The 26,412-nt window shown below is 44.1% G+C and overlaps 1 protein-coding gene and 1 long non-coding RNA gene across 4 annotated transcripts in view; one reads left to right on the top strand and one right to left on the bottom strand.

Moving 5' to 3' along the window:
* Window positions 1-26,412, bottom strand: part of LOC128342443 (netrin-4-like) — a 124,106-nt gene that overhangs the window by 10,055 nt on the left and 87,639 nt on the right. For 2 of the 3 annotated variants that reach the window (XM_053289732.1, XM_053289730.1), the window contains 5 exons: window positions 17,718-17,931; window positions 16,092-16,228; window positions 14,079-14,147; window positions 12,672-12,842; window positions 586-5,674 (listed from right to left, as the gene is read on the bottom strand). In XM_053289732.1, the coding sequence (XP_053145707.1) occupies window positions 5,538-5,674; window positions 12,672-12,842; window positions 14,079-14,147; window positions 16,092-16,228; window positions 17,718-17,931 (728 nt within the window). In that variant the 3' untranslated portion in view covers window positions 586-5,537. Of the gene's footprint in view, window positions 1-585; window positions 5,675-12,671; window positions 12,843-14,078; window positions 14,148-16,091; window positions 16,229-17,717; window positions 17,932-26,412 lie in introns of those variants that run through there. The other variant, XM_053289731.1, reaches the window with a different exon arrangement.
* The window catches only part of LOC128342447 (uncharacterized), a 37,592-nt gene continuing 31,662 nt past the window's right edge, over window positions 20,483-26,412 (top strand). Inside the window, exon 1 of the long non-coding RNA XR_008314985.1 lies at window positions 20,483-20,693. This is a non-coding gene — a long non-coding RNA (uncharacterized LOC128342447). The remainder of the gene's footprint in view (window positions 20,694-26,412) is intronic.

The following is a 26,412-nucleotide window of genomic DNA, read 5'->3' on the forward strand; positions in this document are numbered from 1 at the left end:
CCCGTAATGTTAGCCCTATATTTGAATTAACTCCATTACTGAGCTTGCCAGCATGTCTGGAGGAAGGGCTAGAATAGGGTTCCCCAGTGATACTGGATTTCTTCAAGCACGAGATGCTGTATCTACCCTGCAGAACTTTTTTGTTGACAGGAGATCAACATCAGTGGTATTTATTTAGATGAATATGTAACCCATAGAACAGTAGATGACATGACCACTTTGCTGTGGTCCTTCTCTTGCTCCTCCCATTCTGTGAACAGAATTTGCATTCTTCTATACCAAAAGCACTTGAAATACATTTCATAATCAGTTTTTAAATGAATCGAGGGTACAAAAATGTAGATGTTCATGAATGGGATATGAAACTGGACCAGTGCACTGTGATCCAGTAAGTTCCCATTCCTCTCTTAATAGGTCCTGTCCCTTTGCAACATAAATGTTATTTCACCTTCCCTGCAACTCTCTTCTCCTGCCCAAGTAACCAGCCTGTATTTGTCTCTGCATGTAAATCAGCAGACTATCCAAAGTGGCAGCAACTGCCCATCCACTTATTTGTACCTACAAAACTACTGGTACAAAAACAGCTTTGAACAGATTTTTTTTATATGAACGAATAACCTTAGGTTCAGCAATATTTAGTCAGTCTAGTTCTTTGGCTGACTGAAAGTTCCTGGTCAGAGCAAAATGTGAGGAAATCCTGTTACATTCAGTCAATATAATATATATGTATCGTTTACAACAATGTATGCAACTTAACTTTTAGTAAAAATGGCGAGCATCTGGAAAAAATGTCATCTACTCATAGATTAGCTGAAATGCATATTGATTCCTAAATAAAAGGAAAGAAATGACAAATAGTATGTGAAAGACCTTGGCCTGTTAATTGCAAGTTGTTAGTCGTGTGTTGTATCAGCCACTTTTGTCCTCCTACCCCAGAGATAAACTTTCTCTTCTAAGTTTTTAGGTGAACTTAAGAGTGACTTATTTTGCAGTGACGGAGTGGCATTCAAAGGAAACTTTTCTGGGACAAATACTGTGCAAATGCGGCATATTATTTTTTCATCACAAATGACCAAAATATGTATCTGCTATAGATGCCTTACTTGGGATGATAGTCTTCAACATTCACTCAGCTTGGTCGATATCTGTTATATGTTCTGGGCAGTGCTAAGGAATACACATCTTTTTCCTCTGCCTTCCCCCCCTTCCTCCTTATTTTGACAGATTGGCATTGAGTTGTTAGGTTGTTGACACGACCGGGCAGGTGGGGGAGGCTGGTTGAAATTGCCTTTCCCCCCAATGAGTGCTGGTCTGTTGCTGGGAGCATGGACATGTCCCGGCCTATGGATATCCCACAATGCACTGTGCAACATGTGCAATGCATTGGAGGATTCCCCCAGGAGACGGGCGCTCTAGGTGCCTGTCTCTGTCTCCGGTGTGGCTGAACATAGCCCCAGCCAACACATGATCCTGGAGCCCGGGTTAAGGGCTCACTTGAGCCCTTAATCCCGGCTGAGAGCCAGGTTTCAACATGGGGCTTGGCAGCACCACCCCACTGGGATTAGGCTTGATCCCTAACCTGGGTTAGGATGCACGTGAGAATAGCCTCGCTATCTCTCAAAGCTGAAGACAAAGTTTGACCTGAGACTTGTGTTCCCTTAAGGGCATGGAGGTGCCTCAAATTCCAATTACTGCATGGCGTTTATTAAAAGTACTGTATATTGTTTCAGAAGTTCAGCTGTTGCAGAAGTGCACATTTTCCCTTTTGTACAGATGTACCAACTTCTCTGTAGGATTGCAAATAATTCTGGATTGGAAGACCTGTGAGATGTCCATGTATTCCCACCTCCCTTCCAAAACGAAATGAGTTTTTAAAAGATTGAAAGCCTGCTCTGGCTAGTCAGTAGTGTGTATGGTTAGTTTCTGCGGCTGACTGACCAGAGCAGGCTTTCAATCTTAAAAAACGACTTTGTTTTGAAAGGGAGGAGGGAATACATGACATGTACACCTCACTGTATGTGCATACAGTGCTTTTATTTTTAAAGGCACACATGACATCTGCCCTATCCGCTAAAAAGGGAGGAAGGGGTGAGAGACGGCTGAACCCAGTGTTCAGTAGCCCTGTTTACATGTTATTAAGGAGGCAGCTGTACTTGTGTGCAGCCTCTGAAAGAGCGGCGGCAAACCCACCCACCCCTATACTGGCATGTTACTCACACTCTGGTCAGGTCAGTCATGCTTGCAGCAGTCGTCTCTTCCCATGTGTGAGTGTGAGGGAGAGGGGCCAGGCAGGGCCTCTAGTGTGCATACTGTCTCCTTATCATGGGAATAAGGCTAATGTGTAGGACAGTACACCTGTCTACTGTGTTGTGAAGGCAGCAGTTAGCCAGACTTGGGCCACACAGGAATAAACTGCAGCAAATCCTGCTGGGTTTCTACTTTATATGCAGCTGAAGTCTTCCCCTCGGTCATTAAGACTGTCATGTACAGCACAAGGGACCGTTTGTGGCTTGGGTTCATAAGCACTGCTGATGGGGCTGCGCTGCAGGGTAGCCTCAATCCATCAGAAGAGCTCCAGGCACACAGTTGTGTGACATGACACCCATGGGAAACGATCCCCTGTGCTGGGTGTGAGCCACGGTCCCATCCACACTGCTGTATGTAATTGACGACATGCTTTGGGAAACGTGAATCTGGTGATGGCCACTTTGTGTATGAAAGGCCATAGAAGCTAGAATAATTTAATCACAGCTGTACTCTGCTGACTACAGAACACTGAGGTAACACAAGCAGATGCGGTGAAGTCAAGGAGCCCCCCCACTTCCCTGACTTTCCTCCAGTACAGTTTTGAGTATGTGTGCACCTTGACTGACCAGGAAGTTGAATGGTATCCACTTGCCTCTTGGTTAGTGCATGGGATAGCAGAGTTGTATGCCTGCTCTCTTATGCTAGCTTAACATGCAGGGATCAATAGGGCAAGGTGCTATTGGTGGTGGTGTTCAGCATGAGGAGCAAAACTGTCCTGGTTCAGTCCAGCATTGTGTCTCTCCTGTTGTTGGTGTGTCCTTTGAGTTGCTTTTTAGATTATGCACACTTTGGAGACAGGGCACCATCTTCTCATTTCTTCTGCCATGTGAAATGCTTAGTTTGAGAATGGTTTGGTGTTTCTTCTTTTTTCTTTTTGGAATGTGTATGTATGTATATATATTTTAATAATAGTTTTCTCCAGTATAGTCTTGTGTGTGTTGACTGGTCAGGAAGTTAAGTGTTGCTTACCTGCCTCAGTCAGAGCAAGCAATAGCCATCTTCTATGCCTCCTGAATAGGGGTCAGCACCCCCATGCAGTGTGACAGACACTTGACAGAATTACTGGACTTAGTGACGAGGGGGGTTATGTCATTTGGATGGGATGAGGCAAGTGTGCAACTTGAGGAAGAGAGAGGCTGTGCTTGGGAGTGCTGTCACCAAGGCTGTGCTGCTGAGGTCTCGGGCAGCTGGTTGACCCTGTTATACCATGGTCTTTAACATCTCTACAACTGACACTTGTGTTTGTACATCAGGGCTGCTCAACATCAGCTCTCCAGCTGTTTTTGGACTACAGCTCCCAGCATCCCCAGCCACGGTGGCCATAGTCAGGGATGGTGGGAGTTGTAGGCCAACATCTGCAGGAGGGCCAAGGTTGAGCAGTACATGGACATGTTGCTAATTCCTGCTGCTCGGCATATTTCTGCTGCTCGGCATCCAGAGATCAATAGATGTTCTCATTTTAAATATACCACTTTCCAACAACAAGAAGTTATCGAAGGAGTTTACATTCTAAAAGGAGTGAGAAGACGATTCCCAGTCCCAAAGGGACTTATAATCTAGAAAAAAAGAAACACAAAGGGAACACCAGCAACAGTCACTGGAGGCACTCCTTGAGGCTGAATAGGGACAGTTGCTCTCTCCCTGCTAGATGTGCCACCACGTTAAAAGATGCCCCTTTACCCAATTAACAGGAGTCATACTATGATCCAACTTTTTCATAACTCTGTTCTCACTGAGGAAGGCCCTAGCAGGCAAGTAAAGAGTGGCAATGACCTTGTTTTGTTTTGGGGAAGATATCATTTTGATCAATTTTGTGCAGAGCAACATGTGAGCATGTGCAGAGCTCACATGCCTCCCATGGCCTCCCAATAGCATGGCCTCCCAATAGCAACAAGAAGGAAACTGGCAACTTGAATGTTTTTACATGAAGAATTAGCAGAACAGAATTTGGAAAGGAATGGAATCAGTTGTCTTGGAAAGAGTGACTTGTGGCTGTCCCAGAAGTAGCCAGGATTTCCTCTAAATCAGTTTGGTACATCTTATTACACTGTAATCTTCTCCGTAATGCTTTAATGAGCTGTCCAACCCCACAGCAAGCAGACTTCCAGTGCTACTATTTCTGCTTGGACATAGAATTGTGGGTTGGTGCTTCATTTTTCCTTTACAAAGGAAACTGCAGTGACCCAAACGTTCTTCAAAGCAGTCATCCTTGTGAAACTTGCATGATACAAGCTGTTGAGAGGGGGGAATGGGAGAAGAGGACTGAGGAGCCCAAGTTGACTCGGTATTAAAACCAGAACTATTGTTGAGCCTGATGCACACATTGTGAGAGCTGCATCCCACAGGAGGCAAACGCATGGGCCCATGTGTTTGTAACACTGGCCTTTCCCCACAAGCTCTGCAGAAGAGCAAAAGGGAAGTCCATGGAGACTCCTGCCTGCAGGATCAGACCCCAGTTGTGTTCCCTGCCCCACCACAGAATGCCTGCAGAGATAGCCCTGGAACCTTTCGAGCCTCTCCTACCCTTTCACAGGCTCTGCCTGTCTGAGTGCCTCTCCTGCAAAGGGCAAACACAGACAACATAAATCTCCAGAATCTCCAGTGCGAACATCAATGGGGCACATGTACACTCTAGGAACCCAAATGCTTTATGTATTATAGGTTACTTGGTGAGCTTAAAAGAAAAGGGTTGTTAAATTAAAGCAAGAGCTGTAGGATAGAGCAACCATTTTGAATTTTGCAGCTCTAAAGTTCAACATGGTTGTTGCTGCTTTTATGGCCACTTCAAGAACATGATCCCATAGGAAAAAGTACTCTAGTTCAGCAGCTACACAGTAAATATGCATATTGGGTTGACTTTTGGAAGCATCAGCTTATAGTGTAACTTGCAGTTGTAGCTTTGGCCATGGGAGGCAAAAGCTCTGGATAGCTGTGGAGTCAAGCTAGAAACTGTGCGCTGGAGTTTCCCATGAGTACAACAATTTACAGTTAAGTTAAGAATGGAAGGTTTGGTGTTTGGAATTGAGTGGTGGGGTTGTTCTTGGATTCATGGAAGAAAGCAGTCTTGGCAATGGGTTCCTTCTAAAACACACAACGGGAGGGGGGGAAAGTGAATCTGTTTTTAAATTCCCCTTTGCTAGGAATGTACTGATTGACAGTAAGAGAACTAACTAGGCCATTTGCGGCAATATTACATGTAAAGTTCATGGCTCTCACTTTGAAAGGAGATGCTATTTGCATCCAGTCCGAAGCATATCTGCTACAAGTTTCCCCCAGTGAGCTTTCCAGGGCTTCACCAGGCTGTTCATGTTCACTAGGAGTTTGTTGGTCCGTGTGTCTTCCTGTCCTGCTATCAGGTAGTCTACACCTAGGTTGAAAAAGGATTACAAAAGTATTAGAGCCAATACAGTACTGAATATTGATTGCCCCATTTGAGCCCCAGAGATTGGATTCCTCCCCACACCCCTGGGGGATTTGTTATTTTAGACATGCAAACATGGTAACAAAGTCTTGCATAATACAATATGCCCTTTCAAAGTCTTTCAGCAGTGCATGGCACCATAGGACAGGGGCAGGCAGAAAGATGATTGGGATCCACTGGTAGATCTTCAGGTGATTTGGGGTAGTTTGCAAGGATTTGTGACTCCCAAATGTTGAATGATAGCAGTAACAAAAAGATCTCTACTGCCTAGGCTACTGGAACAACTAAAGTCTGGGAGAAAGTAAGACTGCATTTTTGTTTAAGCTCCGTTTTGGAACCGAAAGCTTATTACCGGCCTAAGCATGTGCTCAGAGGTGCCCTGTTCCTTGGTTTTGCCCTCCCCACTGTGTATAATGAACCCATGGATGAAAGCGGGACTGTGCCTGTTGGCCATGTTCCCAATGTGCCTGTTGGCCACACCCTTGGCAGAGCGCATTCAGCACTTGTATGAAACTCTTACACACCTACAGTGTAGCTCTATGCCAGTAGGGCTCCTCCACACAATTGGGAATTTTAATCAGCTAGGGCTCTCAACTTTCTGGAGGAGTGTGTTCATGAGGCCTTTTCATGGCAACGCTGAACATGCAGCAGGGGGCAAGCGGGGGAGGGGGCACATAGAGCCCACAGGCACATCAGCATCAGAGGTGCAGCTAGTAGGTGTAGTTTAACTTCCCCTCATGTATTTAGTATATGCAGTGTGGTATGGGGGGAATCTGCATGCCCCCTAATGTTCACCTCCATGCTGCGAAAAGCTTTGTTGCTTATATCTCTTAAAAGGCACAAGAGCACACCCCTATACCCATATTATCACCTGCTAACATCTGCAGCTGCTCTTAAGGCACAGCTGTAGATGCTGGATGAAAAACTGGCAACCCTAAGAGGGACAAATGATGCACTGGGAAGAAGCCCTTTATTTTAAGAGGCCATCTCCTATTCTGGAACATCAGTCCCAATCAAAGGGACTGATTTCTATTGTTTTTGTAAATTATGGAATCAAACACCATAGCATTTGAGCTGGCCATGATGTGTCTGCACTCCTATATATGCATAGAAGCTGTATGTGTATAACTCGTTTGTAATAAAAGTGAAGATCATTGTTTCCATTTTTAAAGAGAGATGGGATTTCTATATGAATACCGACAGCATTGATCCAAAGATTTCTTCTGTGGGGTCATCACAAAATATCTGAGAGCAGGACAAGTGCTTGCCTCCCTCCCTTGAGCAAAAAGCCTGCCAATATCCAAAGGCCCACATTGTCACTCAGTGTTTTCTGAGGAGGACCAAAATAAACACAATTATTACAGTGCTTTAGTGTTCCAATTGGCTGGTGAGCTGCCTAAAGGGGTCAGCTTAATCCGTGTGTGCCCTGCAGCTGAGCCAAGATGGCTGTTAAATATAACAAATGCCAACCCTGTATTTTTCCTGGTATAATAATGCAAATCCCTCCCCTCCCCACCTCCCACAACATATCACAACAAGGGTTTTCTTTTTTAACAGAGCAGCTCAGACAGATCCAGGAAATGCAGCTACCGTGTCCTGTCTGATTAGAGGCACCTTAACTAGGACTTTTTCACGAACTGAAACCCTCCCCTGCATTACTTCTGGCAAACAAAACACAACTCCTATGCTGTAAAGAGTACTAAATACACAGGACCAAATCCCTGCTTGAAGAGAGGATGCTGGCACAGACACATTTCTTGATGTGTCTCTATTGCAACCCCAATGTTTCAATACAGACAAAAGGGGATGGCTAGCATATTCATACTACTGGACAAGGGACTACTACTACTACAATGAATATTTATATACTGCTCTTCAACAAAATTCTCAAAGCGGTTTACATAGGAAAATAAATAATACATAAATAAGATGGTCCCCACAATCTAAAAAGAAACATAAGGTAGACACCAGCAACAGCTCCTGGAGGGATGCTGTGCTGGGGTTGGATAGGGTTTTGATAAAAGGGTCTTTGGTAAAAGCAATAAATGCCTGTCCCAGATTCCAGAAAAGTCTGGGCATCGTGAACCACTGGGTGGGGGGCAGTGCCATAATTCAGTAGAGGGCACATAGCCTCTCATGGCCACAGAAAGCATGGAACCAAAATAATCCTCAGCAGATTCCAAGAGGGGGGGGGCGCCTAGGTGACTTTTTCTTTTTTTGCCCTGCAGCTACCACAATGAACTGGTGATGGCAGTCTTGAGCATATTATATGACCAATGGCCCCTAGAATGTCCTAATGTGGTTATCACTCAAGCCATCCTGGATACCAAAAGAAGCAGAAATTCCGCACCAACACAATTTTACATCGTTTAGTTGGAAGAGAAGGCAAGAAATTACCAAATACACAGAGAGAAAATCAGAGCAGGAACTGCCTGTTCCTAAAGGTAGAAGGGCACATTATGGCCCTGTGTGTGGTATAGGCAGGTGAAGATTTGGTGATGCAGTAGGGAAATGCTTGGCTAACAAGCAGAAAGTTGCCGGCTCGAATCCCCACTGGTACTATATTGGGCAGCAGTGATCTAGGAAGATGCTGAAAGGCATCATCTCATACTGCACGGGAGGAGGCAATGGTAAACCCTTCCTGTATTCTACCAAAGATAACCACGGGGCTCTGTGGGCACCAGGAGTTGACATCAACTTGACGGCACATTTTACCTTTTGCATCTAGGCCAGGTTTCCGGTCATGTGTAAAAGTGTCTTTTGTTAGTAGTTGGGTCTCATGCATTCTTAAAGTCTTAACAAGAGGACAATAAATCTTTTGTCTTTAAAATGAAGCAAGGCTCACATGGTGCAAATCATAGGTTTGGATCCACAGAAAAGTTTAGTGAGCATTAGAAAACTCTGACATTTGAGCAACGTGATTAACAATGGGGGGACTTCGCAAGGTGCAAAGATGGGCAGGGACCTCTCTATTCACCAGCAGGTGCTGATGATGGGTCCCCTATCTAATCTTTAGACATGCCAGGACAGTGTCCTGCCTGCATGTCACACAAGATGAAATGAAGTACTGGTCTGAGTAAAAGCAGTTTATTATTGTCTGTTTTGGCCATTCCACAGCCAATGAAAACAAAAGATTCAAACAGTAGCAGAAAAAGACTAGGTTAGTGTCAACAGGATGAAGAATAGGGGGTGTTATCAGGAAAATACAGAGCCAGGTCTTACGATCAGTGAGACCCAGTTTCTGCAGCAGAGTGGGCTAAGCCCGCTCTCCCCGCTCACGACCAGAGTGGGAGCCCTGGGCAGCTGGATCAGCCACCCACACGATTGCCGGCTCTGTCACGGAGCCGGCGGGGACTGGGGAGCTTGGGGGCCGCTCAGTCCAGTATGCCCTGTATGAGCGCGCAGGGCATACTGGGGAGACCCCAGGAGGCGGCTTTTTGCCTCTCCACCTGGGGGTCTACTCTTGAGTAGCCGCGGCGCAGAGCCGTGCCATGGCTACTCACGATCGGGAAGCCCAGGATTGCAGAGCGCTTGCTCCACAACCCTGGGCTTAGGGGAGGGCTACAAAAGCGGGCTAGCCACTTGTAAGCCACCGGGCCCGCCTGCGAGCCGGTGGTTTACACGAGCAGCAAAAATCTGGCTAGGTTCTCCTAGCCCGATTTTTTGCTGCTCGTGAGAATAGCCCCACAGTCTTAAACATATAATCATTCTGTATCTTGTTTGCTTCCTTTCTCCCCCACCCCCCTTGCTTTTCCACAGCTCCTACCATTTTAGGAGGCTAAAAATGAGAACAAAATAATAAAAAGGGACCTTTGCATCTCAAATGGCGAGTTGAGCTGCTAACACATGTGGGTAGGTGGGGGAATTAAAGTATAAGCAGAAGGATAGCAGAATGTGTGCACAGACAGAGAGTGAAAGAGGGAGCGTGCCACAATACCGTTGGGTACATCCCTATAAAAGGAGTAAGATGTGTGGATCTTTTGTGTGGCTTACTATGTCACATAGAGTAAGCAATTGGTGGGCTGATTGTCCATTCAAACATTGCAGCTGCTGCCTTCCCAATCTTTCTTCACATTTAGGAAGAGGCTGGAAGATGGCTGTTGGTTGGTGGTTTCTAGATTTCTGTCTTTCTGTTATTCACACAGAAAGCAGGCAGGCCTTAAAAAGAAAATCTGTGCGGCCATGCCATTGCACCACACCATAAATTAAGTTTTATGATTAAACTGTAAGGCCATGAGATTAGATATGGACTTCCTGTCACCAGTCAGGGAAGAACATACAGTACAATGCCCCAGAGACGACTGGGCAGGGAGCCAGATTGCTGTGCACAGCAGAAAGCCCTGTTGACTGCAGTGCCAGACTGGACTAACAGGGGTGAATGTGGATTATTTCCTTGTCTTTTCCCAAAGACGCCCTTCCCCTTGCTGAAAACAATGGCACAGGAAGTAATATATTTTGGACATTCAGGAAGAAAGGGAACGGGGTGTGTTGTTAGAAGCAGACTAACTACTGGGAGTCGGTGCATGCGTGTTAGGGATGCCAACTCTGACTGAAGCTATTCCTGGAGATCCCCCCATGCCCCCGCTCAATATTTTTCCCTAATGTTTTACACAATATTAAGCAGTTAAAATCTCCAGGACTGCTTTTAGTAATCACCTGATGCCAATTCCTGGAGACTCTGAGCCAATCCTGGATGGTTGATGACGTGTCTGTGTGTGTGTGAGAAAGTGCAGTTCAGTATGCTACATGTTTCTGATCTATAGGTCAGTAGGTCCCCACCCCAGCCCTATTGCTCCTTGCCTAATCCAGTGGCAACATGTCCCCCACCTAGAGTTGCCATGCCCCCCAGAATTCTGGGTCTCACACAGATCTTAAGCATCTCACCCAGATTGCTTAGCCCATCTGGATTTGCCCAGATTTCATCTTTCATTGTTCTAAAAAAGCTAAGCTCTAGCCCTTGTAGAAGCAGAGTTATGGAGCAAAACGTGCAGTCACTATTCTGCTCAAAAATTATTTTAAAGCCAATTTACATAATATGCAAATTAGGCATCTGGATTTGGAAAGCCAGAATATGGCAACCCTACCCCCGCCTGACACATCCTGATGTGTATCCACACTGGTCCTGTGAGCCCTGGAATTCCGGTGAGGCAGCCACCCTTAATCAAAAACTGGGTAGCCCTGCTGGGAGCAAACTGGGCTGGAGGGAAATGTGTGAATTTTGACAATCATGCAAATCTGGGCAGCCCACCTCCTACCCTACTTTAAAAGTTGTGTGAACCTGCCTACAGTCTATTCTCATGGAGACAGAAGATGTGAGACATGCATACCCAACACAGACCTAGAGAAAAGAGGCCTAGGGAAAACAATCTTGTCTGACAGTGGTGGCTGAAACGTCTTCTCTAGCAATAGGGAGGGTTTCCACCTTCTCTTCCCTGTTTTTGCTCTCCGGACTCTGTCCGCTGGCTTGCCTAGCACTGGCAACAACAGTGATATGCATCCCACGCTTTGCTTGCGTTGCCTTATTTGCAGAAAGCCAGAGGTAGATCCCTAAAACCCACTGGACTGTGGAAAAACCCATTTATGATGGTTCTCCAAATGAAAGGTGGAAACCCTGTCTCTACCACTTATGAAGTGACTGGACAAGTCCCCACTTCTCCTAAGCAGCAGAATGGTAAAATCTCATTTAACCCATAGAAAGATGCTTCCTGTTTTGGAATTCAAGACTATGTTTACCTTGTAAATGATCTATGAGTATCAAGTTCATTTAGCCTGCCAGATTATTACAAGTATATCAAGAGGAGAAAGACCTTAATTTTTGATACTATCTTTTTTGAACCTCTCTTTCCCTTTCTCTGCTATGTAAAATATCCCAATAAACTTCAGTCATGATTAATTTGGATTAATGCTCTGCCTGGTGAAGCTGCTTCCCAGAAAACAACTTCTCCTCCCCACCTGGCTGATCTCCCATGCTGCAGAAACAAGCAGGAGTGATATAAGACAGGACCAGCTCAGTACGGACTGAGAAGAGAAGTTGGCTTACCCATACACCTCCCAGTGTAAGCTAGTTCTCCTAAACTAGCTTAATTCTGGAAAGTGGGAATCAAGCTCAAGAGCTGGAGGCAGCCTATATGGAGAGTAACGTACCAATGCTTACTTCTAAGCAGGCCTACTTGATGGCAAGTAGGGCTGCTTGAAAGGACATGCTAGAGCAGAGGTTCCTAACCTTGGGTCCAGTATTCCCTATAACAGGGATTCCCAGATGTTGCTGACTACAGCAACATTTGGACACTGCAGCTGGGGATTATGGGAGTTATAGTCAACAACATCTGGGAATCCCTGTTACAGGGAACACTGCTTAGGTCCCCAGATGATGATGTGCCATGACTACCATCATCCCCATCCACAATTGGTTAGGCAGGTTGTGGTCACTGAAAGGATGGTTTTGATTGAGCCTAGTTCTTGGATATTTTTCTTGTCTGATGAGCTGTGGATAATTGACCCAGAGCATAAAAATAGTATTGCTTTAAATAAAGCTTGAGCTGAGATAGAAAAGAAGGCTAGTTGTGGTTGATTAAGTCCAAAAGTTACTACTATTAGGCCCAGCAGTTGACTTGGTGTTGAGAAAGCAACTCGGCTAGGAGCAGCTCCTGCACATGAGGTTTGGCAGAAATGACAGGGCACTACAGACCCCACACAACTGTGGCATGGGAGGGGAGGATGATGACGTTCCGTGAGAAGCCTTCTGCATGCTCCTCTCCTTGTGTAAAATGGGCTGGATTAGGCCCATAAGTTTGGGGGCCAGCATATTGCAAAACAGTGGCTGAATTTTGTGAAACAGCAAGGTACATGCAGACAATCTACACTGTTAAGAAACCCATGACTCTGCCTCCACCCCACCCTACCCCGCCAAAGAAAACTGGCATCACAAAACCAGAGTATTTACCAGGGTTAAGAATAGGACATGTGCATCCCCTGTTGGTCCAAGACTCTGGATAGATACTTCTGTTACTGCGGGTAATCTTCACTTTGCCTGACTTCAGTACCTTTTTCACCTTCACAACTACTTCAGCATGGGTTCCTTTGTCATGAGCAGAGAGGATCTTTGCTTTTATTACTGCCAGAAAGCATGAATGCAAACACTGTTAATTTCACTCAAAGGGCAATGCATTTTGCTTTGTTAATAGGCAGAATCTGAAGGCACTGTCATGAGGGACATGAAAGATCTTAGCAAGACTTGTTTGGCACAGAATTTGTATTTCTGAGCACTGGTGCCTTTAATACCCCAAACAGGCAGGTCTCTAGCCCGCATGACTTTGGGCTGGAAAAGCTGAAAAGAGCAACCAAAATTATTAGGGGTAGGGCACTTTATTTATCAGGAAAGGCTAAAACAAATGCAGCTTTTTAGCTCAGAGAAAAGATGACTAAAGGGAGGCATAATAGAAGTTTATGAAATTGTGCATGGTGTAGAGAAAGTGTACAGAGGGAACCGTTTCCCTTTCCTCCATGATACTAGGACCTGGGGTCACCCAATGCAATTAGTAGGGGAAATGACTTCTTCACACAGCATACAATTAACTTGTGGGATTTGCTGTCACACTCTGTGGTGATGGATGCTGCCAGAGTACATGAAAATGACTCTGGTCAGCCCAGCACTGCCCAGTAACTCTTGCTTCTGGAAATTTCTGGGCTTTTAGTTTCTGAATCTAAGCAGACCATAGCCCTCTTCAGACATTCATAAAAATGTCTATCTCAAATGCACTCAGAAACCCTAAACAGGAGCTGACACATTCAGAAAGCTCATCTGCACTCTCCATGCTTACGTGTTTGAAGAGGCAAGTGCTGTAAACATCATGGTGATTGGTTCCATGATTGGAAGGGTGGGGTGCCCTGAGGGCTGCATGATCCTCAGGGACATATTCTCAGATTTCACAAGGCACTTCAAACTTCGCTTCCCTCTGCTGCATGCCTCATACTGTGCAGTTGGGGAAGTTCTCAGAAGTGCAGATCCATTATTAGTAGATTGCTCTGGATGTCAGCCAATTGTTTATATAAGTTGCTCTAGGATCCCCAGATGAAGAGCAGGTATGCGTAGTAAGTAAATAAATTACTGGTCCATGGGTGAATTACCATATGGTAGCTGTGTGGGACTGTGATGGAGAAGGGAAAAGCCTTGAGGGGTTTTGATATGGGCCCCGTGTACCATATGTTGCCTACCCTTGATTTATGGGGGAATGCAGGATTTCCTGATACAGCGTTTGGATTTGTGGCAGATGAAGAGCAACAGAAAAAAGATTCTGGTGCTTCAATTGCTTTCTCCATTCAAGTAAGAGAAAGTATTTTAGTTACTTACCATAAGCATATTTCATTTGGCAGAAAGTGGTGACACTTCCAAGGATTCTCTCTTTGCATACACACTTTTCTAGCCAGGGAATCACAGGCCAATGCGTTGAAGGAGAGAGGTCATATTGGGAAAGAGGGAGGAAAAATCAAATCATTTTCATGCATACATATATTCTCTCTAACATATTTGGATATGCCTCCCTTGGTTACAGAAATAGAGAGAGATCATTTAGTTATAAATTTCATTCTTTAATGAAAATACAAAAATAGCCCTTGGGTCGAGCCAACTCTTCTGTGTAGGAAGCACCTTGCATGGAATCTGTCACACAATTAATAAATACTAAATAAGAAGCAAGCCAGAAATCAGACCCTCATGCAAACAAGACCGTTTAAAACAACAAATGAACTCACAATCTAAGCTGCATCAGTACTTGAATTAGAGCACTTTTCAGGAAGTTGTAAAGTATTTTAGACCACTGTAATGAGCTCCTTTCCTCTGGATCAGGACTGCCAAATAAAAGCTGCAATTCTATGCAGCATTGAATCAGTAAGCAGCACTGAATCAGTGGGACTTTCTTCCAAGAAAGCAGCCACAAGAATGGGTTGCACAACAGCATGTAGTGCCTTTCAGGTCAGTTGTACAAGTGAGGTGCTTTACCTGTCCAAATGTCACATGTTTTCCCTTCTCCTGGGCTATTCTTAAAGGTACCAATTTTCTTTTCCAGAAATGCCTAAATTTCATAAGTGAGATAAATTAATCTTGAACATGTGTCTCTTGTGTGTTGTAAAATTGTCCCAAACTTGCAAGTGATGCTAATGCAAACCAGTGCCAAAAGGCTTTGGTCCAAAGCTTTGCAGGGCTCAGACATGCAGATGGGGATGAAAATATGGGGATGAAAATACTGATCTACCTTATAAGGTATAATGTATGTCAAGTGCTTTGCTGGGATGCAGTAAAGCACTATGCACAGATGCTTCATCGCTATGTTCACAGCTGTATTTATTTAGCAAGGGTAGAAGATCCTTATAGGAAGATTCACAACAACAACAACAACAACAACAACAACATATACAAAAAGGGCAAGGGGCATGCACAGGGGGAGTGTAATCTATCCCTCCCACACCTTTTGCATTCCTTAGCTTTAAGCACTTCTTTCCCTGCCCATGTAACTGATGGTTTTGAAGTCAGGCTGGGAAAAGGATTGCTTAAAGGTTGGACAACAAGGCAAGTGGGGAAAGGAGGGGTGGACTGGGTTACACTCCTGCTTCTTGAGTGAATGGAGCAAACACAGGAACCACTGGGCCTTGTTCTTTTGGGATTCTGCAGATTTTACAGGATTCCATGGTTACAAGCCTATTCAGTGCTCAACACTAAATCAGTTGCCATGGTGGCCCCTAGACCTTCGCTTCTGAGCACATGGTTTGTAAATGAAGCAGGCCCAGCATGAACATATGGCACCCTCAGGTACCTTCCTGGCCCTCTGCTGATGCTGGGCTTGGGCTTCTCTCTCTGGAACACTTTTTTTAGTGTTCCAGAGCTCCTTCATTGCTGCCCTGTTCCAACCTGAAATGGGAGGTTACCCCCAATGATGCAGGGGCCTCTGGGTGCAAGCTCCCATTTCAGGATGGAGGAGAAGAGCAACTCTTTTATATTACCTTAAGCTCTATTGCTGCTGAAGGGAGGAAGCGAGGGGCCAGCTGATGAAGAGAGGAGGAAGGAGAAGAGGAAGGGAGCTCACAGTAGGAGGCCACGTTTCACTGCTGCTGCCACCTATGGCAGCAAATCCACTCCCTCAACCCTGACAATAGCATGGCAAGCCCCAGTAGTCCACCCTTGGGGAGGGACCACTGATGTAGGAGGGGGCCCATTAAAGACACTTTGCTGAGAGATTCCTCAAACCTGGAGCCGGCCCTGAAATGAAATCATTCGTATTCCTCAACTCTAAATCTAGATGGCTTCACTAAATTGTAAATGTTATAATTAGAATTCATCTAATGATCTGGAATGATTATAAATTCATACCTGGATGTCTCAGTGCTGAAAATCCCTGCTCATGGTCATTCCATTGCCATTCGTCTTCAGTTTCATTGGCTGGTGTTTGAATGAGGTCAGGGATTTTCCCACCAATGGGAATATTGAAAAAAGCCTGATTGTCATAACTGGGATGAAGAGAACAGAAAGAACAGGTTGCTGGTTAGAATGGGAAAAACAGATTGCAGGGCACAACGTTTAGATTTGAGGCAGTTTCTGCTTCATGCATCTGTTACTCAACTCAAAGAGATGACATGGGCTGTGCTTCTTCTACAATGTGAACAGTTAAACACTGACATTTTGTAAGAACCAATTGTTAGCTGGTTTTTATGGAAGCAGGTAGTTATAACATCTGAAAAAAAGATCTTAAGAGTTACCCAGCAAACACAGGTAATTCATTCACAACAGCTAAGGATCATGTCTCTTCCCATGTAAGGAGAAAAGCTGTTCAGTGAGGGACATTTTAAGCAAACAGCATGAAGGGAACAGTTAAGAAGTCCCTTTCTACTTGCTCCCAATTCCTGCATTCTGTGGTTACTTTTTGTTTTAAAAAAAGGTTGGGGAAGGAAGAATATCAGAATTGTCCATCACTTGTGTAGTTTGGCCCACAATAACCATTTTGCAAAACAGTATTCTAATTCATGTAGGTGCCTCTTCCATGGAGCATTTTGTTGATTCTCCCTCTATGTTTGTTTCTTTTGATAATCTGGATTGTGAGAATTAAACTGTGTGCATAAAGTAAAGGGGAAATACTCTGTATGGAGAGTGGGTAGTACAAATAGGGTATCCTGCTCTTATGGTTGGATTCAATGATCTGATTAAATGATGCCTGGGTCCCTTCCAGTTCTAACATATGACCATATTATACTATTCATTGTTTCATACTATACTATTCATAACTGAGTAGAATATTGGCAGGGAACCATATCTATCTATCTATCTATCTGAACTGCTTAAAGAACTTTTGTTGAGAAGCAGTATATAAATATTCATTGTTTACTGATTTGTTTTAAACTGATTTTAACATTTAATTGATTTTAATGTTTTGTTTTTGTTTTTTTGTGAACTGCCCTGAGACTTTGGGTTGGGGTGGTATACAAATACGATAGATAGATAGATAGATAGATAGATAGTAGTATTAGTATTGAAAGCCACCTAATGGCGCAGCAGGGAAGCTAGGGTGCAGGAGGCTGTTGGTTCAAATCCCAACTGGTGTGTTTCCCAGAATATGGGGAATTCCTATATCGGGCAGCAGCAATATAGGAAGGTGGTGAAAGGCACCATCTCGTACTGCACAGGAAAAGGCAGTGGTAAACCCCTTCTGTATTCTACCAAGAAAACCACACAGCTTTGTGGTCACCAGGAGCTGACACTGACTCAATGGCACAATCTTTCCTTTCCTATTAGTATTGAACACTCCAGTCAACTGCCAGGGGAAACCATTCTACCTGGTCTATTACATGGATGACTGAAACAAGGACAGATCTTTTCCCCTGTATCAAGATTTCTTCCTCCATTGCTGGAGGAATCCTCCATGATTCTACTATACTTTTTTCTCAGTTCGATTTTAAAGCCTTTGGCTGGTGCCATGTCATTCACAAAAATGAGTTTGCTTACCTAGTAAGACACTCTCCAGTCTGCTTGTCACAATCCCTGGCACAGTCACACGGTCGGCAGCCAGTTTCTCCAAAGCCCCAATATCCCAAGAGGCACCTGTCACATTTGGGGCCTGCAACGCCAGGCTTGCAGAAGCAAAATCCTGTCTTTGGGTGGCATTTCCAGCTCTGGTTCAAGGTTGTGTTCACTGAGCCCACAGGTTGGCAAGCACAAGCTAAATGAGAAAGTGTAAGACATACCTGAAAATATAATCCCCCCAAAGGGGCACAGCTACAGTTGAGCAAGGGGAGGGGACAAACATTCCCAGGCCCATGTGGGGGGAGGGCCTCTTAGCTGTGTGACAGTTTGCTTTTTGCTCCCCCCTCTACCTCTCTGAAGAAGGTTGGGGGGCATCTTCACTTTTTGTCTCAGGGCCCACTTCAACCTTGCTATGTTGACCCACAATAATTTGTATGGGTAGGACATCTACAAGGTTTACAGTGAATACAGGATCTTCTTTATTTTATGTCATTGGGGTAAACATACCATCCATGCACAAAGCTGGAAACCATTTTGCAGCATTGGCATAAGCCTTCCCTTATTCAGCAGGATAGTACTGTAGTTAGGACAAAATAGTGGTTACTCTAGATTCCAATTCTGCATACAGTCAGGCACTAAAGTCAATTGAAATTAATCAACCCACTTCTTGCTCATGGGATTACAGCCTTAGGGGCAGAACAAATGTGACATGGGAGATCTGTGATAGGATCTTGTGACTTAAAAAAAACAACCCAACCCAACCTTAAACACAGGTATGGGGCGGCCCAGTTTTTGTCAGAGCAGTGGTGCTTTGGGAGCGGATATTTAATCTCTCCCTTTGTTCCATTTTCACAATGTTAATCCCCACCACCAAAGCCCCAAGACTGCTATTAGCCCTGTAGGGTTAAAAATACAGGCACTTGTATTGTGCCTGTATTTTTGTACCCAGGGGGGCTAATAACAGCTTGTGGAGGGTAGATGGGTAGGCATGGGTGAATGGGTTAAACATCAGGTCCCCAGTGTTGTTTCTCTAACCGAAATCAGAGTCTCCCATGGCTGCTTTTAAATAATAATAAAAAAGGAAGTGGGTCTGATCATGGCTCCTACCTCATGTCTGTTGGAGCCTTTAATCAAAACCAAGTTGTGTGCACCACCTGGCTGTCATTCAGCCCCAGCTGTTAGTACCAAAAGAGTACAAAAAAAGGTCAGAGATGAGCAATCTGACAGGATGTGCCAGACAGACTCATATTTATGTGCTGAAATTTTGGCTGGGTTTTTTCACGTTTGGAAATAAAGTCTCTCCATCCCTACCAGTAGGAAGTCAGTGAAGGAGGAGTTGGCCACATCAGAGCATTCAAAGGGTTATACAACACTTCCCCTCCACCCTCTTACTGGTGATTAAGAGAGAATGTGCTCGTTTATTATGACTAATGCTGTGAGTCTGCTTGGAGTCTGAGGAGAGCCCTGTTCGCTTTTCTTCTTGGGAGCCTGAGGGCCTGTTTCAGCTTAACCTAGAGCCTTTGCTCTGGGTGGAAGAGCACTCTTAAAGCAGGCTTTCACCAAGGGATTAATGGAGTATTTCATTCAGCTTTTCTATTTCCTTCCATTCCGTACCTACTGCCCACAGAAGAGACAGAGAGCGTTTTGATGCCCTCCCCACTTTCAGAAGTTTTTCTTCCTTCCTTCTCACAATGGAGCTGAGAATGACATTGCTCATCCCACAAACATCTGCACAATCTTCTGTGACAAATTTGTTATTTTCCGGCATCAGAAAAAAATTGCACATTTACATAGCATGGGTTTTCTCAGCAAAAATAAGCCAAGTACATTTATTCCTGGTACATCCCACCCACCTGCCTCCTAGCCTATTGCTTAAGAGAAGCCAGATTAGGTGTGGCTCAAATGAAGAGTCAAGAACGTTGCAGTCCTGCTTAGTGGTTTGGTCACTAACAATAGTCCTATTCAGACATGATGTAGGACATGCCTATGGGTGCACATGTTTTTGTATGAATGACTGCACTTGTGTTCCTTTTTATGTGAACCTGGATAAAGGCCGCCTCAGATGCAAGGTTCAGACAGAAAATGTATATATTGAACATAGCATGTGAATAACTGTATGTATGTACAATTTATTACATACTGCGTTTATTATACTGGCACAGTCATGCCAGTGTAGTTAAGATGGAGACTAGATTAATCATTGAATCCACCATTATAAGCCCTGAACATTCTATTGCTTATATAATCAAAACAATTTGTCCAGTCTTACTAGTCATCAACACACATTCATTAGGTAACAAGAGACACCTCCCCTGCAAATTTAGTGAAGATCCATTGAAAAATGGCTAAGATAGAGCAGTTTGAAGTTTTCTCTTTTGAACAAGGTTTTAAAGGGTTGGCGACGTTCTTTCGGACTGAGGAAGTGGTATTTAAATGATTTTGTAATCCATTTGCATAGTTTCAGCCTTTAGACTGTATACCAGAAAAGTGCCTTTTGTATATCCCTCTGGGACCCAATTGATCCTCAAAGTTGTGTTTTAAGAGGCTGAGAAATGCATCAGTAGCAATTTTGACATTCCAGGGGCCCACAGCACTGCCCACAATCAATATGGCAGCTGGCTCTTGCCCTCTCTGAGTCCCTAGAGCACAGCCTTTCTTTCCTTCACTGCCCTCTCCTCTCTCTCTTCCCCCCACCCCTGCTTTGTGCATTGCTTGTGCTGGCTGGCAGTTGGCTGACACCAGTGGGCTGTGGCTGGAGGCAGGGAGCAGGCTTGCAGGGTTGAGCCGGGCTGGGGAGGGCTTTACTGGTGGGGATGCTCCGTCCAACTACGTGCGCTTGAACACAGACCAGCAGTGCTGGTGGTGTGGAGCACACTCACACTTTTGGGCTGCACTGGGAAGAGCTTCCCAAATGGAGGAGCTGTTCTTTGAGGCATGGGAGGAAGACCGGAGTGGAAGGTAAGGAGCACGCACTGGGTCCTTGTTCTCTGCTCTTGCCTTCAGTAGGGGTGTGCATGGAACCAGCTGGCCTGGTTTGGTTCGAGTCCAGACCAGACTCAAACCTGACCGGACCAGTTCGGTCCGGCACCCCTCAGAACCGCCCCCCAGTTTGGTTTGGTCTGTTGGGGGGGGGGTCATGAAGGTTTTTTTTTTTTTTTAAATTACCTTTAACCCCTTCAGGGGGTTTCCTCTAGGCCGCGGGGTGTGTGTATGTGTCCATGAAGGTTTCCCCTCCTCCTGCCAGTCTCATTTATCACCGCCACAGCCCGTTTTACCAGCTTTTTTGGCCCGTTCAGGCCTATGTAAGTTGGCACAGCAGCCATTTACGGAGGCCCAGACGGGCCAAAAAAGTTGGTAAAACAGGCCACAGCAGTGATAAACTAGGCCAGCAGGGGGAGGGGGAACCTCAGGTAGTGGGTTTGGTCAGTGCCCCCGCATCCAAGTGGAGAGTGTCCATCCCAGCTGGGCTTGGGCCCCTGCCAGTGCACAAGATGGGGTGTGTGTGAAGACTGACTGGCTGGCCAACTGAGAGGAGGCAGTATGCAAAAAGAAATGTGCCTCTGCTGGGCTTGCAAGGGAGCTGGTTCTCTCTCCTTCCTTTCACTTCTTTATTTATCTCCTTCCTTCCTTCCTTCCTTCCTTCCTTCCTTCCTTCCTTCCTTCCTTCCTTCCTTCCTTCCCCTTTTCTTTCCTTTTTCTCCTTTCTTCCTTCTCTTTTCTCCTACTTATCGATCCATCTCTCTCTTCCCTCACCTCCTTCCCTCTTCTTTCTTTCTTTCTTTCTTTCTTTCTTTCTTTCTTTCTTTCTTTCTTTCTTTCTTTCTTTCTTTCCTTGGCTTTCTTTCACTTGTTCATCTCCCTTTCTCTTCTCTCTCCCTGCTTTTCCTCCCTCCTTCTTTCCATGGACACAAGGAAGATGCCCTCGATTCTGATCATCCAGATTCTGCAAAAACCTTGCTGCACCACTGGCAAGAGGCAAGCAGTGGCTGGCAAGAGCCAAGCACCTGAGGTGGGCAGGGAGCAGTGCTCAAATCCACAGAGTAAGAAAAAGATTGGTGGGCACCCACATCTTTACTACTGGGTAAGCTCTTCCCCATAGTGTCTAATTAGATTTCCCTTTTTTAAACACCTGAAAATTCAGGAATCCAAAAACCTTCAGTTTAAGATGAGAATTAAAATGCTTTACGTTTTCACTCATACTCTAAAAAGAATCCAAATTTGGCATTTGGAATGCAAAAATGGGCATTAAGGTGCCGATTTTAACCTCCACACCATATAAGCTGTAAAGACTTTATACAGTCTGGTATATGATGATGGCTTTAAAAATGAGGCTCCATGAACCCATGCTTTTCCTTGGTCTTTCAGTTGGTCATTTGGATGGGGAGGGATGCATCCAGGCAGGCTCCATGAACCCATGCTTTTCCTTGGTCTTTCAGTTGGTCATTTGGATGGGGAGGGATGCATCCAGGTATAGCTTCCCCATCACTTCCTAGAGATGCCCCTGATGAATTTCTGATTCATGCATATCTGATCAAGAAGCCTCATTTCTAAAGCCAGCATTATAAACCAGCTAGCGTGGTGTAGTGGTTAGAGTGCTGGACTAGGACCGGGGAGACCCAAGTTCAAATCCCCATGCAGCCATGAAACTAGCTGGGTGACTCTGGGCCAGTCACTTCTTTCTCAGGCTAACCTACTTCACAGGGTTGTTGTGAAAGAGAAACTCAAGTATGTAGTACACCGCTCTGGGCTCCTTGGAGTAAATGTAAAATAATAATAATAATAATAATAATAATAATTTAAAAAAACACAAATCTAAGTGTTGCATGGATTGACTACAAGAAAGCCTTTGATTCATTGCCTCACACATGGATACTAAAATGTTTAGAAACAACTGGTGTCAGCAGAAACATTCAGATATTTATAAAAAAAGCAATGAGCATGTTGAGTACACAGTTAACAATCAATGGCAAGGCACTTGGACAGGTTAGCATTAGAAGAGGCATTTTCCAAGGAGACTCACTATCCCCTCTGTTGTTTGTAATCGCCATGACCCCACTTTCACAAATACTAAACAAAACAGGCCTTGGATACCAAACATCTAAAACATCAAGTAAAATCAACCATCTGCTGTACATGGAGGATCTGAAGTTGTATGGAAAGTCCCAGTCAGAAACTGAATCACTGCTAAACACTGTCCGTATATTCAGTAGCGATATAGCAATGGAGTTTGGACTAGACAAGTGTGCTGCATTAATAATGAACAGAGGAAAAATAACAAAAACGGAAGGAATAGAACTTACAAGAGAAGAGAAAGAACCTTATAAATACTTGGGCATTCTCCAGGCTGATAACATCGCATACATTGAAGTTAAAAGAAAAATTGGAAGTGAATACATCAGGAGAGTTAGAAAAATCCTCAAGTCCAAACTCAATGGCGGGAACACCATACAAGCCATAAACACCTGGGCTATAGCTGTTATCAGATACACTGCAGGAATAATAGACTGGACCCAGGCAGAGCTAGAGACGCTAGATCGTAAGACCAGGAAAAATCATGACCATCAATCATGCTCTGCACCCCCGCAGTGATGTAGATAGGCTATACCTCCCTTGCAGCTCAGGTGGAAGAGGAATGCTGCAAGTCCATCAAACAGCAGAGGAGGAGAAAAGAGGCCTTGAAGAATATATCAAGGACAGTGAAGAAGATGCACTTCAAATGGTCAAGAACGAGAAACTATTCAACACCAATGAAACAAAGCAGGCCTACAAGAAAGAAGAAGTCAAGAAGCAAGCAGAAAAATGGAGGAATAAGCCCCTGCATGGTCAATATTTGCACAATATAAGTGGAAAATCAGACATCACCAAGACCTGGCAATGGCTTAAGAATGGCAACTTGAAGAAAGAAACAGAGGGTTTAATACTGGCTGCCCAAGAACAGGCATTAAGAACAAATGCAATAAGAGCAAAAGTCAAAAAATCCACAACAAACAGCAAGTGCCGCCTTTGTAAAGAAGCAGATGAAACTGTGGACCACCTAATCAGCTGTTGTAAAAAGATCGCACAGACTGACTACAAACAAAGGCATGACAAAGTAGCATGGATGATACACTGGAACATCTGCAAAAAATATAAGCTGCCTGTAGCCAAACATTGGTGGGACGATAAAATTGAAAAAGTGGTTGAAAATGAAGATGTAAAAATATTATGGGACTTCCGACTACAAACAGACAAACGTCTGCCACACAATACACCAGATATAACTGTAGTCGAGAAGAAAGAAAAACAAGTCAAAATAACCGACATAGCAATACCAGGGGATAGCAGAATAGAAGAAAAAGAAATAGAAAAAATCACAAAATACAAAGATCTACAAACTGAAATTGAAAGGCTGTGGCAGAAAAAGACCCAAATAATCCCAGTGGTAATTGGCGCCCTGGGTGCAGTTCCAAAAGACCTTGAAGAGCACCTCAACACCATAGGGGCCACAGAAATCACCATCAGCCAATTACAAAAAGCAGCTTTACTGGGAACAGCCTAGATTCTGCGACGATATCTATAACAACTGACAATAAAATTCAGCCATCCCAGGTCCTTGGGAAGGACTCGATGTCTGGATAAAACAAACCAGTCAATAACACCTGTCTGACTGTGTAAACAAGATAATAATAATAATAATAATAATAAATAATAATAATAAACCAGTCTTTACAGCTTATATGGCACGGAAGTTAAAATGGGCACCTTAATTTCTAATTTCCATTCTTTTTTGAGCTTGAGTGAAAATGTAAAGCATCTTAACTCTCATCTTAAACTGAAGGTTTTGGGATTACTGATCTTCATTACCCTGAAAATTCTGATTTATATTTTGGCATTTGAATTGTGACTATTATACGGCAGGTGGCTTCCTGGGTCGAGTTCCTCTTCTTTCTGTCTTCTTATTTCCTCTTCTTTCTTGTTCAAAGTTGGACAGAGATGGTGCCTACTTATATTATACTGTATGTAAAAATGAAAGTCACTATAGCTGACATTTTAATGTATTCTCCACTTTTTATCACATAATGTTTAAATTTTTATTTTTTTAATATGTTGGAAAAGACTCCAAAAACCAGGGGTTTCCTTTGCAATCTCTAGTCCCAGTGCACCAAACTAGATGTTACATACAACACATTTAGTTCTCTTCCTGAAAAACCTTTGAAGACACTATGAAGCAAGTGGTATGAAGTAGTGGAAGAAGGAGATGTTAACCCTTTCCACGCTTACTGCTTTCTACTCCAAATCACACATCCCAGCTGTGCAATCCTCCTTCCCCAGCATTCCAAATTGTATGTTTGCAAATTGACCCATTGGACCCAGGGAATTTGTCCGTTTGTCCAATAGACACTAAGCCCCTGAGCTCTATGTAGGCATCAGTTCTGAGGCCAGGAGCATTCCCAGACTGGGCTTTTAGCTCGCATTTCCACCGAATGGAAGGTGTGCGTTCAGATATTGGCCAGAATTACCCCGAAATCTTGCTACATATCAGAGGGCACTCCATACATGATTCGGGGTTTCCCCTGCGTATTGGAGCCTAGCCTGATTTATGTCCAGGGTAAGAAATCCACTTTTTGTGTCGGAGTATCTAATATGCCCTGAACTCACAGTAAGCTTTGCAGTAAACCACGGTAAAGCCTGCTGTCTCCAGGTGCTAAATTATCTGTGATCTGACAGCTGAGTTACAACAGCAAGAACTTTGACTGGAAATGAAAAGAATCAATTTCTGATAATGGTTTGTAATGAAGCTCAGTGGGGCCCCAATTTCTTTCTGGATTTTTTTATTTGTAACAATTGAAGAAATGTGCAGATGTTAATTCTACACCATCAACTGATGCTAAAGGTTTCTATGTAAGTAATCTGAGATGTGCTTAAAGGTGTTCTCAGGTCACTGGCAAATGAAGATGATGATTCTTGTTTAGCTGGTGTATTAAGAGAGAAATAACTTGTGGTGAGTGAATTCCATGCATTTAATTTAATTTAATATAAATAAATTCTTTTACAAAAATGGAATTTGGTTCATTAGAGCATTCCATTGTGTGAGTCTGATGCTAGGATCCCAGTATGTATACAGTGTCAGTGTGTAACCAATGAGTGTGTGATTGCCTGCAGACCCCTGATCAGATTTCCAGACCAGACTACAGTCAAGAGATTCAAAAGGAAAGAATTTAAGACTGGTGGTGGAAATTTACAGCTCTTGTGACTACTCACATGTTGTTCCGATAACATCTAAAGACATCTGCCTCATGAATGACTCTGATACTGTGATCAGCAACAATTTAGGTGACACACATCCCTGTCTTAAGGCATTCTCTAGCTGGCAGGGGAATAAATGAAGCTATGCAACCCCACGAGAAAGACCATTTCTTGCATTCATACCTTTTCATGGGGATCTAGGCACAATTATCACTTGCAGATGATCACCCCACAACGAGAAATGGTGTGTGTGTGTGTGTGTGTGTGTGTGTGTGTGTGTGTGTGTGTATGATGCAAGTATTTTTAACCCTTCCAATGAAAGGGAAGTGAGGTGCAAATTTGTGAAATAAATATTTTAGAAAAACAATTCTATGAGATTTTCTCTTCTGTTCTTTCTTACTAGGACTGAGAGTTTCCACATTTTAGGGGTGATGTTGATGTCAGTCTTCCT

The sequence above is a fragment of the Hemicordylus capensis genome, chromosome 2 (genome assembly GCF_027244095.1).
Source record: "Hemicordylus capensis ecotype Gifberg chromosome 2, rHemCap1.1.pri, whole genome shotgun sequence".
NCBI classification, from domain to species: domain Eukaryota; kingdom Metazoa; phylum Chordata; class Lepidosauria; order Squamata; family Cordylidae; genus Hemicordylus; species Hemicordylus capensis.